This window comes from Phycodurus eques, chromosome 17, assembly GCF_024500275.1.
Source record: "Phycodurus eques isolate BA_2022a chromosome 17, UOR_Pequ_1.1, whole genome shotgun sequence".
NCBI lineage: Eukaryota > Metazoa > Chordata > Actinopteri > Syngnathiformes > Syngnathidae > Phycodurus > Phycodurus eques.
Genome location: NC_084541.1, coordinates 9531936 through 9546302, shown reverse-complemented (window position 1 = coordinate 9546302; position 14367 = coordinate 9531936). Strand labels below are relative to the sequence as shown.

The 14367-nt window shown below is 40.7% G+C and overlaps 1 protein-coding gene across 12 annotated transcripts in view; it reads right to left on the bottom strand.

Moving 5' to 3' along the window:
* Positions 1–259: 259 nt before the first annotated feature.
* The window catches only part of LOC133416460 (neurexin-2-beta-like), a 196748-nt gene continuing 182640 nt past the window's right edge, over positions 260–14367 (bottom strand). For 4 of the 12 annotated variants that reach the window (XM_061703372.1, XM_061703374.1, XM_061703373.1 and 1 more), the window contains 5 exons: positions 11748–11919; positions 9580–9669; positions 7386–7714; positions 4395–4479; positions 260–2001 (listed from right to left, as the gene is read on the bottom strand). In XM_061703372.1, coding sequence (XP_061559356.1) covers positions 1196–2001; positions 4395–4479; positions 7386–7714; positions 9580–9669; positions 11748–11919 — 1482 coding nt within the window. In that variant the 3' untranslated portion in view covers positions 260–1195. The remainder of the gene's footprint in view (positions 2002–4394; positions 4480–7385; positions 7715–9579; positions 9670–11747; positions 11920–14367) is intronic. The other 8 variants (XM_061703381.1, XM_061703382.1, XM_061703384.1 and 5 more) reach the window with 4 other exon arrangements.

Here is a 14367-nt window from a genome sequence, read left to right as displayed (position 1 = left end):
CCATTTTAAGTGATCTGCCTTCACCTTGTGGCACCTATTGCAATTACAAACCTCTTTTAGGTGGGGCGTCAATTATTGTTGGTGTTGTCACCCTGGTAACATTCGAATTTGGTAGGGGTTGCAGGAGATGCCCCCAAGATTGGCTTAATAGTGCCTCCTTGATTTTTATTTTTAAAAATTCATCTCCCAAAACCAGTTTCTCTGAATGCTGACATTAGGAAGTTTACTGGAGTAAATAATAATTTATAAAAAAAAAAAAAAAAAAAAAAAAGCACATGCCTGAAAAGACACAGATAGTGTTCCATTTTGGTTTGAAGCATGTTTTTTATATTCAGGGACTTTACCAAAACAAACTTGTCCTACAGCTTGTGTCTGATTTTTACCAAATTTGAACCACTTATATTAAACAGATTGGTGATGCTAAATTGTGAAAAGTTCGAGTTTTTGTCATTGGTTGTTGCCGGAACAGGGCAGCTGAGTTTGATGATTCACCAGAAAACACAGTAGTCTTAATACCGCCACAAGATCCAAGCCAAACCAAACGGGATACCTGCTGGTACAAATGTATAGATGAAATAACCCCTACTGCTACCGCTCCGATTTCCTTCAAACTCTGTATCCTCGAATTGAGTCCTCTGTCTGGCACACCTCCTAACTTTCATACTGTATGTCCCACACAAATGTGGGGCCCGTTTGTTTGATTTTCAGTTACATTGCACAGGCTATAGTTTCCATTAATATTTTAAACTTGCAAACTTGTTGTATCAGTCTTTTTTTCACATCTGAAAAACCTGCTATTTTAACCGATTTGTGTTCACTCTCTATCGCCATTCCATCATAATGGAGGGCATTGACACTTGAGACAGAGATTACAAAGAAAAAAAAACATTAAGGAAACTCAACCCCAGTTCCTATTACTGCATCATATCCGTGCTACATACAAAGCAACACTGGATAGGACTCTTCTTAGGTTGTTAACATAAAAATGATACACTTACAAGTAGTGGTTGATGGATGACAGCATTAAGGTCGCTGTGCAACTGTGACGGAAATGTTCGTGTTAACTGCAGTCTGCATTTGACAGTTGCCTTTAGTTACCGGTGAAATGTCTGACATCCAACCAGAATAAAAAAAAGAAATACTGGTGATTTGAAAGTGGAGCACCCTCACATCATCTCAGTCCTTGCCCGCCTACTCATACGTAATATTCTTTATCCTTGTTCTTTTTCCCCTTTGTGATTGCCTTGGCCACAGAGGCCGTCGCTGTGCTTTTGTCTTTGACCACCGCTCCGTTGCCTTCCACCGTAAAACTGTTGGCAAAATTGTGGCCCTGGTCTGTCTGGTAGGAGCCCTCATCCCGGTTGCGGTACTTGTACATGGCATAGAGGAGGATTAGAATGCAGAGAGCAGCAGCAGCCACGATACCAACCACCATCCCCGTGGTGCTACTGGACTCCCTGATCACCTCCACGGCGCCCGGTTGGATCTTTTCGTCGGAGGCTGTGGGGTCGGCTGTGGGAACATGGGGAAAATTGGGGGGGTAAGTTAGTCCCGGTGTGTTTCGGGAGGATGGGGGAGCAGGGGGCAGAAGCACCTGGTCTCGGGTGTTCATTTTGCCTGCGGGGATGTGGAGCTGGTCGGGGTTGGTGGTGGGAACATAAGGGGGTAAGGGGCGGGGTTTCTGGACTCCGCCCTCACCGGTGGCAGGAGGTGGCGGAAGGACTGTCCTGTCAGTGACCAACGGGGAGTTGTTATTATTGTAAAAGTCCTCATCATCAGATTCTGTCATCTCCCCGGAGCCGAAGGCCGAGACCTCCACGGTGTCACCACAGTCCTCCTGGTCTGGGGGGCAGGAAGGATGAGGGGGGACTATCACAGACTCTTTGGTGGTTTCGAGAGGGGACAGGAGGGTAGGGGGAGGAGGGATGACAGGGTAACGGGTGGCGATGGATGGGGGCTCAAGGGAATCCACTGTTATAATAGGCAACACTAATTCACCTCCTAAAAAGGAAACAGAAAAGGTAGGGGTGGGGGGTTGGGGGGGAATCCTAAATTAGAACAGCATTAAAAATGTGCCTGAACAGTTGCGCTCATTACCGTAGAGGCACAATCTGCTCATTAAGTAGAATATCAGTAAAGAATAAATTACCATTAACCAGCATATCAGTGATATTTTCTTAATAATCATTTTACACTGTGAGACTATTCAACACTTATTGCTGGAATACATAAACGAAAGCCACCACTTTGGTCTTGACTAAAATATGTGGAGTCAGTGTGTGGGTGTGTAGCATATAATACTGCTAGAGGCTCACATGAGGACACAAATATTCCTGAAACTAAAACTAAATAACAAACACAGGACAAAGCAAATAACATACAATAAACAATTAAATTGGCATGCATAGCTTATGCACGTGTAGGCGGCGTTACAAGGGGTGAAATCAGTGACACTCCACTTTAAGGAGGAACCAATCTCATTTGACAAATACAATATGATCCATATATTGTACGTATATATCCTATCCAATATACCCCAACCCCACTTGTCTTCTATGTAAATAGATATCACATGATACACAAAGGTCATGCAATGCCATTTAGATTTTATTTGAATTCATCAAGGTTGTGGTATTTCAGTCTGGGTTGTATTTGTGCCTCCAATGTTATCCCCATCTTAATTTGAATCACATTTATAGTAACAACAAATAATTGCGCAGGTCATGTTAATTATTGAGGGTGCTTCAATATGGGAAAACTCTTTAAATAGCTGCACTTACAGTGCCATAAACTCATGCTCTATCCGCTATCGTTCACTCTTAACGACTCTGTAACACTGGAGCTTTTTCTCATGACAATTTAGTAGGATTCTGCAAATGTATGCGATTTTTATGATACCAGTAGCCATGCGTGATGACAATACAACAGTAAGAAAAGAATATAGTATTCCCTAGCCTGTGCTAATTTCTAATTAGTGTTTCTGTCCACTCTTTTTTTTTAATAATGCCCCATGGCTTCTGGGGTTGAAGGGAGCTACATGACACTAACATTTTTGGACTGTTATACAGTATCTACCAAGAATATTTGCATAAGTACTTGTACAAATATCTTCGAATAGTGGCTGGGGTTGTATTTATTCAAATGTAGAGAGTACTGGGTATTTATATTAAGAAGCCATCTATTTGAGAGGACATTATTTGTTCAAATGCTTGCGTATGGGTGAAGCATGACAAGCTGATGATATTACTGTCTTATTTGGACTATGACGATACAATAATTGAATGGAATATGTAACTGCCTCACATTAGTAGTTTCTATTTGCGTGTCTTTTATTCTTGCTTCCTATGCAGAGACCTTTGGAGCGGCAGGTGCTCAAAGATAAAAAGGGGGCACATGGAACAAAAGTTTGAAACGCCTTAGCACAGCATTGCAGGCTATTCATGAAAACAGAATAAGAAAAGACACTTCCCTCAAGGACACCAGAAATTGAGGTTTCTAGCAAAGGTGTGCGCCATTTGCTGAGTTGTTAATCACAATGATAACAAACCCACCAATTAGTATTTTGTGCGCAAATTACACTTATTTTGTGTTCATATATTAGCATTTTGTGTGCAAGTCACTACTATATTGTGGCCAAAATAAAATTGCCATGTCATGCCTGGAGCTCTGCACGTTAGTGGATTTATTCTCTAGAACTGTTTCTGTTTTCAATGAAACACAATTGAGAAATTTATTTTAGAAGGTGGTCCATCTCACATTTTCCATCCACGGCATAGCATTGCTTCTCTGCCCTCAATTACTTTGTAATTATTTAGATTTTGTTTTTTAGTGTCAAGTTTGATGCATTAATTAAGGACCTTCTGCAGGACAGTAAATAAAATATCTCAACAATACATTCATAACACTCCTGATCTTGACTGCATTTACCAAACCATTATCATAAAAGGAAAATGCATTTATGTAAAATGCACAACTTCTATTGAGTTAAAATACAATGAAATTATTAAGTGATGTGTTTCTTTTCAAACAAGTTCTCTTGCATTGTTTGTCTAATGAAGCCTTATAAACAACACCTGCAGCTTCGAGTGTGTCATGAGGGTAGACAACAGAGGAGGAACAGAAAAGAAGCATTTAAAACAAATTGATTTATTCACTGGTGAGTTAAATACTGTCTTGCTGCTCTCACGCAATTTACAAAGCTGTTTTTTTTTTTTTTTTTTTTTGGGAGAAATCTATTTGGCGGTAAAGTGTTCATTTGCTCAATGGACAACACACCCAGTGACTAATTGAGCATTGATTAGGGAACAGTAAAAACACCAATTTTGTGCTGAGCTTTCTGTATTCATGCTGATGTACTGTAACTGTAACATCTTTTTTTGCCATAGAAAACCCACCTGTTCCCGGTTCACACTCTTCAAGGTCTTCATCATCACTTGGACACTCGGCTGACGCCACCAGAATATCATCCGAGTTCTGCGGCTGTGTGAAGAAAAGAAAAAAAGCTCATTTTACAAACACACAGTCCCACTGCTCACTGCCCTACGAGCCTGTTTGCTGTGTGGTTTATGAAGAAGAAATGTTGCAGTGTGTTTCAATGTGCCACTTCAGTGTTTTTTGCTTGGAGCAACGCTAGTGAAAGAACAAACAGAATATGTGCACATATTCTGCTGTTTTCATTCTTTGCCCCCATGGCGGAATCTTCCATGTTCATAAGGAGGAGCTCTACTGTGAAAAAGGAAATTCTCACCCGGCTAAACACAGCTCTTCATTTGTTTCTGTGCAAGCTGCATCTTGCAATAACAAACTCTCTCATGGTAAGTCAATGTTCGTGTGTTTTTAGAAAGAAGCTGAGGGCACACAGCGACCTCAGTACAAACCTGAGCAGAATGGTGACTAGATGGTTCACTCGGATAAATTGAAAATATATAGAAGGCTATTCAAAGGTAAAGGGAAATTGGAGAGAGAGAAATGCAAATGAATCCATCTGAAAGCAACCCAGTATTGCAGCTTTGAAGAATCCATCCTTCCATTTTCTATTGCGCTTGTCCTCATTAGGGTCCGCTGGTAACTAGTGGAGACTATCTCAGGTGAATGTGGATGAGAGGCGGGGCACACCCTGTACTGGTGGCCAGCAAATTGCAGGACACATAAAAACGAATGACAACCCACACAATTTTGAGTCTTCAATTAACCTAACATGCACGCGTTTGGAATGTGGGAAGAAGCCTGCAAAATTCCATACAATATCTGATCCGATATTCAAACTCAGAACCTGTTGACTGTGAGTCAGATGTGGTAACAACTATATACAGTGTACAGTATATAATAACGTATATGTACTGTATAAAGTAAAATATATCGATGAAGATTAAGACTAAATGTATTGGTAAAGTGAATCATGGCTCTTTATACATCTGATGTCATTTGTTTGTGTTGTAGTCTGTCCTATTTACTCCAACTGTTTACATTTATTAGTCCAAGTGGGCGGCACGATGGACAACTGGTTAGAACATCTGCCTCACAGTTCTGAGGACCGGGGTTCAATCCCCGGCCCCACCTGTGTGGAGTTTGCATGTGCCTGCGTGAGTTTTCTCCTGGCACTCCGGTTTCCTCCCACATCCCAAAAAACATGCATGAATTGGTGACTCTAAATTGCCCGTAGGTGTGAATGTGAGTGCGAATGGTTGTTTGTTTATGTGTGCCCTGAGATTGGCTGGCAACCAGTTCAGGGTGTACCCCGCCTCCTGCCCGATGATGGCCGGGATAGGCTCCAGCGCTCCTGCGACCCTTGTGAGGATAAGCGGTTCAGAAAATAGATGGATTGATGGATAGTCCAAGTGGACATTTCTTTGGCAACAGTAGTAATACGTGTGTTTTTACTATTGCAGCTGAGCTATAATGTTAACAAATGTTGTGCATCAAAAAAAGTTATTGTGGCCTGTTAAAGTTTGAAGCCAATTTCAAGCTTTAACAGCACCTCTGGCCTCCAGTTCCAGCAAAACACTGCAAGCGCTCTTGTTCCATTGAACCCAAGCACAAAAGACTTCATATTTAATCCTCCTGTGAGACTTAGACCCTGAAATTTTAATTAGACATAATATTGGAGTCACACAATGAGAAATGAAATGTTTTGAATTTGTCTTTCTCTCTGAATATTTCTCTCAGAGTGCCATTGATTGAAAAACAACATCACATTATCTGCTTGATTCTAATTGCCCATTTGAATTTCAGAGAGCACACTCACATGAATGAACCTCCAAGTGCAGAACATAAAAAAGGACATTGAGATGGTATTACAAAGGATTTGAGTATATTATTTCACAAAGGTTGGTGACATTAAATAAAAAAAACAAAACTGGATTTAAGTTCAAGCTTAAATAAAAATAAATAAATTAGGTTTTATGCAGTAAGCTTGTTATATTGCCTCCTTCCAACACTGCACGAGACTATCCATCCAACCATTTTCTCTTCTACTTCTTTTCATTAGAGTAGCCTATGCCAGCTGACTTTGGGCGACAGGCGGAGTACTTCCTGGACTGGTCGCCACTCAATCGCAGAGAACATATACTGTAGTAAGGAAGTGTAAGCTTAGACTGACTTTCTGCCACCAAATTGTCCCTTAGCCAGGTGCATCTCCAAGCACACACCCTCGCTGTGCTGGAAGGGCCAGCTTGGTGCAAACCGGTCTTGCGTTTGCATGGAAATCGGGATTCGCTGGCATTTGCGCCCCAGCTCGGATGAGCTGTTTATGAAAAGAGAACCCGGAGACACACATTACCACTAGGCAACCGTGCTGCCTAATACTTGACTATTGGAGTACTATTACTATACTGTACCAAATGGAAAGAAGTAAAAAATGTCTCATCGTGCCATCTTTGGCATCATGTTTGTAGTGCCTATCTCTCCAAATTTGACTCACTGTTACTGCCAGGTGCCCCTGTCCATTATCTGATTATTTGTGGAGCCCATCGCCCATAGTAAGCTCACAATTTATTTTTGTCATTTTTAGTTCTTGTATCCTCAAATATTACAACGAAAAAGCGAGGATGAATCTGCCACCGACATACCCATAAATGAAATGTTTTTGTTACGTTATTAGATAAATATGGATTCCGAACTACTCCAGATGATCTACGTGGCACAACTATGTGCTCTTATTGCATTTTAATGTAGCATTGATGGTTTTTAGAATTGCAACGTGCTAGTCGTGGTATCAAGAGATGGATTAAGTCATTCCCCACTGAAAGCCCAAATACTAAATGCAGTAGAGCTGAGTATCTGTAGTGGACTATAATTGGTTGGCCGTCCAAGTTTTTTTTAAACATATAAAAAAGGACAGACCCCCCCAAGTGTTTGTCTTTCTAATTTTGCTTTTATGCTCTGACCTTAGAGATGCTGTCCCTTAAGCTGGGTGACCGCTGCCTGCGGGTGGTGGTGGTTGCCATCGTGGTGGTGGTCTCCATGATGGTGGTAGACATGTCGGACACAGCCACCGGGGTGGCGGACGTGGTGTCGGTGGTCAGCACGGACAGCGCGTCGCCCACCAGACGGAGGTTGCCCTCCACCTGCACGCTGGGGTCGTTCTCCGCCGCCAGTTTGAGCACCTGCAGCCCGTTGTAGTAAAGGCCAGAGATCTGACCCTGGAAGGGTCGACCCTTGTCCTGGCCGCCGATTTTAATGGCGGCTTGGCTGTTAAAGATGGTCAGCTGTCTCCCTATAAGCGAGGAAGAGAGAGGTTGATAGAAAGGGACACAAAAAAAGGTAAAGCAGACATGAAAAAGTACAACTTGAAACAGGTCGGTGTAAGTGAGCATTGACATTTAGTGATTTACAAAAAAAAAAAAAAAATCATTTAGATATTAAACGGGGGGGGGGTGGATTTACACTTTAATCATGCAGGTTATAATAAATATAGGTGGTGCTTATATTTAGGTCCCTATTTATGCATTTTGCCATTGTAAAATTTGATTTCTCACTGTAAGACACTGGAAAGGTACGGGTGTTTATACTGGATCTTTATTTATCTCTTAACTGTCACCAAACAGAGGCCATGATTAAAACTTTACTGGCTTTAGTGCAGTGGAAAAAAATCCGCCAAAATGGAGGCTAAACTCCACTGACTACTGAATTCCGCAGCCATTAAAACTCTGCGTTCTCCTCCAGTCCAATTGTTTTACCTCCTGAGAGGGACAATGTCTTATAACAGCGCCACTGACAGCAGCTACGGTGATAAGCTACATCAGCGAGAAGACTGCAGTAATGGGCCCGTTTCAGGAGAATACTTATTAGCAAAGTTGGTGGCTGCAAACAGGGAACCATTTCAGCAGCCTGTCAGGGCTCTTTTGTCACGGGCTAAACTGGAGCTAGGGGACTGTGACATGGTCACTGTAGTGCACACAGGAAGCCAACAACACAGAGCCGCGGGGAACAAGGGAAGGGAAGCGGTTCACTTAGGGCGATCACATCGAGAGGTTTAGCTTACATCGGTTTAAAGGGAGGAGGGAGAGACGTTTAGTTCACATTTTACTGTCACGAGTCAAAGTGCAGCACACTTTAAAGATTAAAAACAAAGTATTACACACAATTACACATCTATTTAATACAAAGGAATGTTAGGGCCACATTGAAAAGGAAAAAATAAAAACGAGAATACATTTGTAATATTCCAAGAAAACAAATTCAGGTTCAAGTTTTATTACTTCACACAAAAAAGTAATACTGTATATCAAATATTATGAGAATAAAGTTTTACATAAATGAAAGAAATTAACTTTTAACTCTGAATGCCAAAAATCCCACACAAACCTGCCTTACATGGTATGGGGTAAAATAAGTTAATATTTGTTCAAATCCATTCTGAAGTGGATCTTTTCCTCTTCATATTACAATTTTATTCTGGTAAATTATGACATTCTTCTCATTCTAAGATAACATTTTGGTTATAGAGTGACTTTATTCTCATAAAACATTTTTTTCTCAGAATATTGCGTGTTATAAAGTAATAAAATTGTTCTGTTTCTATTGTATTAATACTGTACATTATGATTGTACTTTACAGTACTTCTCATAATATTATGACATTGTTCTTTGTTCTCAGATAGTAATGACTTTAAAATTACAATTTTGTTTCGAAATCAATCTCACAATTACAACTTTATTCTCGAAAATGTATAACTTCCTTCTCGTACACTGTCATTGTTTTTTTCTTTTCGGTGTGGCCCAAATACTCCTTTGTAAGTTAATGGCAGTGGTTAAGAGGGGCGATGGAGGCCAGGGTATGGGTTATGTGTTTTTAGTCTGTTGGTTTAAAATCTGTTTAAGGGTGCAGCTGGTCCACAAGGTGCAAAAGTGACAAGGAAGAAAAACTTAAATATTTGCTGACAACATTTGATCAGTTTGATATTTTTCTGCTCTTCATAAGTGGCAGACATTAAGACGTCCAATTAAATTGAAGGTTGTTACATGTCTGGATAACATGATCCTTGTCACAATTGTCTTGCGGTGCTGCGCCTCTCGGGGGAAAGGTTAATCACTAGTTAGTTCAAGGATTAATTAACCAATCAATTCTGTTTTTTTTACCTTTATCGAGTAGCCACTCGTCAACTACCCGATTGAGTCTGTACGGGATTCTTTGCCTAGCAATAGCCAGTCGCTCATTATCATAGTGTCCTTCAGAGAATTTGGAGAGACAGGTTAAAGGTTAACGTCTGCAAGCTGAAAGATCACAGGGTTAGAAACAGAGTTATGATGGCTAACACCTTTAACAAGTTGGTTAAGCATCTGTCAGTTCAGTTTACTTACTAGTTATTTGATTTTGAAGAGCAACAGTTAGAAAACTCACGTTTAGGCTGTTTATAGCTACACTAGTTAGTATTGTTTAGCTCTTTTAAGCACAGGAAAAAAAGGTTTATATACTTTGAATAAAGAAATGGTTAATTCAGTTAGCATCATGAAAATTCAGACATATTAACAAAAGCATTTAGAAAAAAATTCACATTTAGAAAGTCAGACATGAGGTCTAAGCAGAAACCAACATAATTTCCGATGATATTTCAGCATGGTGAATTTAGTAGGAAATAAAAAAACAAAAAGCAAAAAGTATACTGCCACTGTTGGAATAGAAATTGGAATAGCATTTTCATAATTCAAAATGTCAATTTGCTACTGACAAGTTATAGCATGAATTCCTACTAAATTCTTACAATAAGAAAATCACATTGTAAATGATCATATCTCAGATGTTAGTTAATGTTGCAACCAAGAATGAAAGGCTGGCTACATACTGACGAGAGCAGTGTGAAAAGTCACATAGTTGATTCATTACTGTCCAAACAAAAAGCATTATTACTGTACATATTTTTTCTCTTTGTTATTAAACAAAGAAATATCATTTTGGTTTTGTATAAAAAAAAAAATACATGCTTTTTGTTGGACAGCGACAACATAGTACATAATACATATATAATAATGACAAGTGATTTATTCTGGAGGTGAGGCAATTCTTTTGGCGCAAATTTACACATTATCAGAGTTGTTAGTCTTTTGAAAATACATATAGATTATAAGTATGACAAGAAATATGAACCCATACATAAATGAATACATATATACATAAACATATAATCAATTTGAAGTAAACAGGCCAAAGTCAGCCAATGTCGTCAGCAGTGGGTTTGTAATGAATATATACAGTAAATCGGATTAGGATTATGGTGTAACATGGACGAGGATGTGCGACACATACAGTTTAAGTCACTTAGACTGTGTTCAAGCTTTCTTATGCAGCATGTCACCTAAAATAGTTTATGCTGGATACATATACTCATTTAAATCATATAAAGCAAACATCGATTGCTAAAGTAGGAGCAAAGGGTGTACAGATGCGCGTGATTAAAAAATTGGGATTTTGTGCATACTTTCACCAGCAGCTGAAGGCACAGAGGGAACTTCCTCCCGGAGTGCCTGCTGCTGCACCTGCTCTGAAGAAGGTCGATTGGGTTCAGAGCAGGTTAAAGAGCAGCCAGCCGTGATTACATGAAAGTAGTTTGCCTTTTCCTTTTCAATCAGCATGCAAATTAGGCGTGCACGTACACAGGCGGGCGAAACTTAATCCCTTTTGGGTTTAAAATGAGGTTTCGAGGAATATATCATCTCCAGGTTTGTTTCCTGTGTATTCATGTAGTTGCAGATTGAGTCAATAACAAAATGTCATGCAACTCACAAAATTATTTCCACTAGATTCCTTTGCACGAGTATCAATTAATCTTTTTATGCACAAAGACAGTAGATGTGGACGACATGACAACGTTTGCTGGACCTCATTAAGTAAGTTATGTTGCTCACTGCACAACTTCAACTACATGAGTCATAAACTAAAGAAAATCCATTTTTAGAATAGGGGTGAAGAGAAAATAATGGCTTTGAATGTACTGCACGTGAGCATGTTTGCTTCTCTGTCTGAGGCAGAAAAACAATTGCAGGAATGACAGCTGCTGATAAAAGCCCTTTAACAGGGAGATATACTTAGCAAGACAGCTTTAGGCGTGTATCAGTGTCAAATTACGATTGTTTATGCAAAATGAGAGGTCCACCATGGATATGTGGGTGGAAACTTAATAGATACTTCGAGAGTGATGCACAACTGGGAGAACTGAATTCAAACCTCCAGTCATTCAGAGATTGATCTTGAGGCCAACATGTAATGGGTTTGCCTTCATTTAGCACACAATTGCTGTCATTAGTCTTACCTGGAGGGTAGCGCTCAATGACCGGATAGTTGTCCACCTGGAGAGTGGCATTGCCACCGCTGCGTGTGAAGCGTACAACGTGGTACTTGCCGTCATTTACCATGACAGCAGGCTCGTCAATGGTGATGTCATCAGTCCCCACGTTGAAGATGACACCGATTTTGCCTTGATCCTGCAGGTGACAAGAATGAATAACGCACACCGCTGTCAAGGATGTTAAAAACACATATTGGGGAGGAAATCCTCTTGTCTGTTTGCTAGTCGCTATGTGAAAAATGTTTGATGCGGCATGAGGACACGAAGGCCTTCTCTGCTGGCCTAAACGCGATCAGAAATACTGACCTACATATACAATCCGAAATTAAAATTTTTGTTCCATAAAATTGTATTAATTTATTCCCAACAGTCCATTCTCTTCATCTCATAATTTTTCCCTTGGCGGCATTCCTTCCAGTATGAGGATGTGGTTGTAAGATTTTTTTTGTCCAATCCGATTTCAGCCTCTATCTGTGCTGTCATGTCTGTCCAGCGCCTTCAGAATCAGTACTGTTTCTTTCACCAATCAGATTTCAAATCTGCCTCAAATGACATCAGCAATTTTCAGTCCTCTGATTGGTTGGTCAGAGCAAACAGGAACCTCCGCGAGGATCCTGTTCGTGGACTTCAGTTCCGCGTTCAACATCATCATCCCCGAACTCCTCTCCTCCAAGCTTCTGCAGCTCAGCATCTCGCCTACCACTGCCGGTGGATTCACAGCTTCCTGATAGGCAGGACACAGCAGGTAAGGCTGGGGGACACCACCTCATCCACACGCACCATCAGCCGCAAGGATGTCCTCTCTCCGCTGCCCTTCTTTTCTACATGAATGACTGCTCTTCAACGCACCCGGCTGTCAAACTCCTGAAGTTTGCAGACGACACCACGGTCATCGACCTCACCAATCTCTGATTGTTCTGCATACCTGCCTCCTGACCCGCGGAGCCGGTCTGTTTACACAAGACATGTCCTCTGATTAGTGAAAAATGAGTAATTTTGATTGGCTCGCAAAGGCTACGTGCGCGGTCATGTGACTGCCTTGTGTCGTCTGATTGGTGAATTGGAGTCAAATGACATTAGTGATCACGTTAGATTGACACAACAGGCATCCTATGCGGAAGTCGAAGATGGAGTCTAAAAATAGACGGGCACACGCAAGAACGAATAAATAAAAGTAGCGAACGGCATGTCGATCATTGGAACCGAGTAAAAGTATTGATCCATCTTCACATCAATACTACAGTACAAGTAAAGAGTACGGTGAATTTAAAGTACTCTGACAAGTACAGTTTATGGAAAATGTTACTTGAGTAAATGTAATGTAAATGTAGCGCATTACTACCCACCTCTGATGTACAGTAGTAGTATTTGACTGACAGTTGAGCAGGGCGTGGTTTCAGATCATTCAGAAACAACAGCGGAAACAATGGTTTGATTTTGCACTAATTTTGAAGTCTCATTTCATTTCATTTCTTGTTAAGCATCACACGTTTCTGTGATGTGTAAAATATAGATGATATTCACTTTTTCTTTCTTTACAGGGTCTTTAAGGCCAACTTTAACTAGAAAAACACATCACCATCTGCACACATTAATACAGTACATTTAATCCATCCATCCATCTTCCGTTCCGCTTCTCCTCACTAGGGTCGCGGGCGTGCTCGGGCCTATAACAGCAATCTTCGGGCAAGAGGCGGGGTAGACCCTGAACTGGTTGCCAGCCAATTGCAGGGCACATAGAAACAAACAACCATTCGCGCACACATTCACACCTACGGGCAATTTAGAAAACCCACACAGGCATGGGGAGAAAATGCAAACTCCACACAGGCGGGGATGGGATTTGAACCCCGGTCCTCAGAACTGTGAGGCAGATGTGCTAACCAGTCCCCCACCGTGCCGCCCAATACATTTAATAATCACCCTAAAACTTTCTCTCATATCACACTCACTCACTCCCTCAACTCGACTGCGATTTACAATAGGAGTTAACAAAATCAAACTAATATTCACAGACTTAATGCTTAAAAAAGTACTATACTATAAAGTAACACTTTAATTTAGTGGTCTATTATCAGTGCATCATCAGCACTAACAAAGTTCTGTGAAGTAATGTAATGTTATGTGCAATACTAGCATTTTTTTTGTTGCATGTCAAAATGATAAGACAAATGTTTACTTATGTGACTGAACCTAATGACCACATGTTAGCTGAGGCAGTGGCCCAAAGTCAATTTCTCTTCACAACTGCTTTGGGAGCCCTGCAGCAAAAAACACATAATTCCATCTGACTGCTCGCTTTTTGCAACAACGCACCTGTCCACAAAATGTAATTTAAATCGCTCTAGTGGTTTTTGTATAGGAAAAAAACACATGTGAGAAACCTTCTAAGATATTCTATATCCCTTTTCACTCAAACAAGAAGACAAGATAGCGGGTATATGTGGGAAAAGCTCTCCTTTGGCAACATGAATGGTGTCGAGACCAAAACCTTGTTGGGCCAGTGAAAGCATATCCTCTGTGACATGGCCAGTATGTTAAACTCTTTCTATGGGGTTCAGCATCGTTTCCTCTCAGCCGCCAG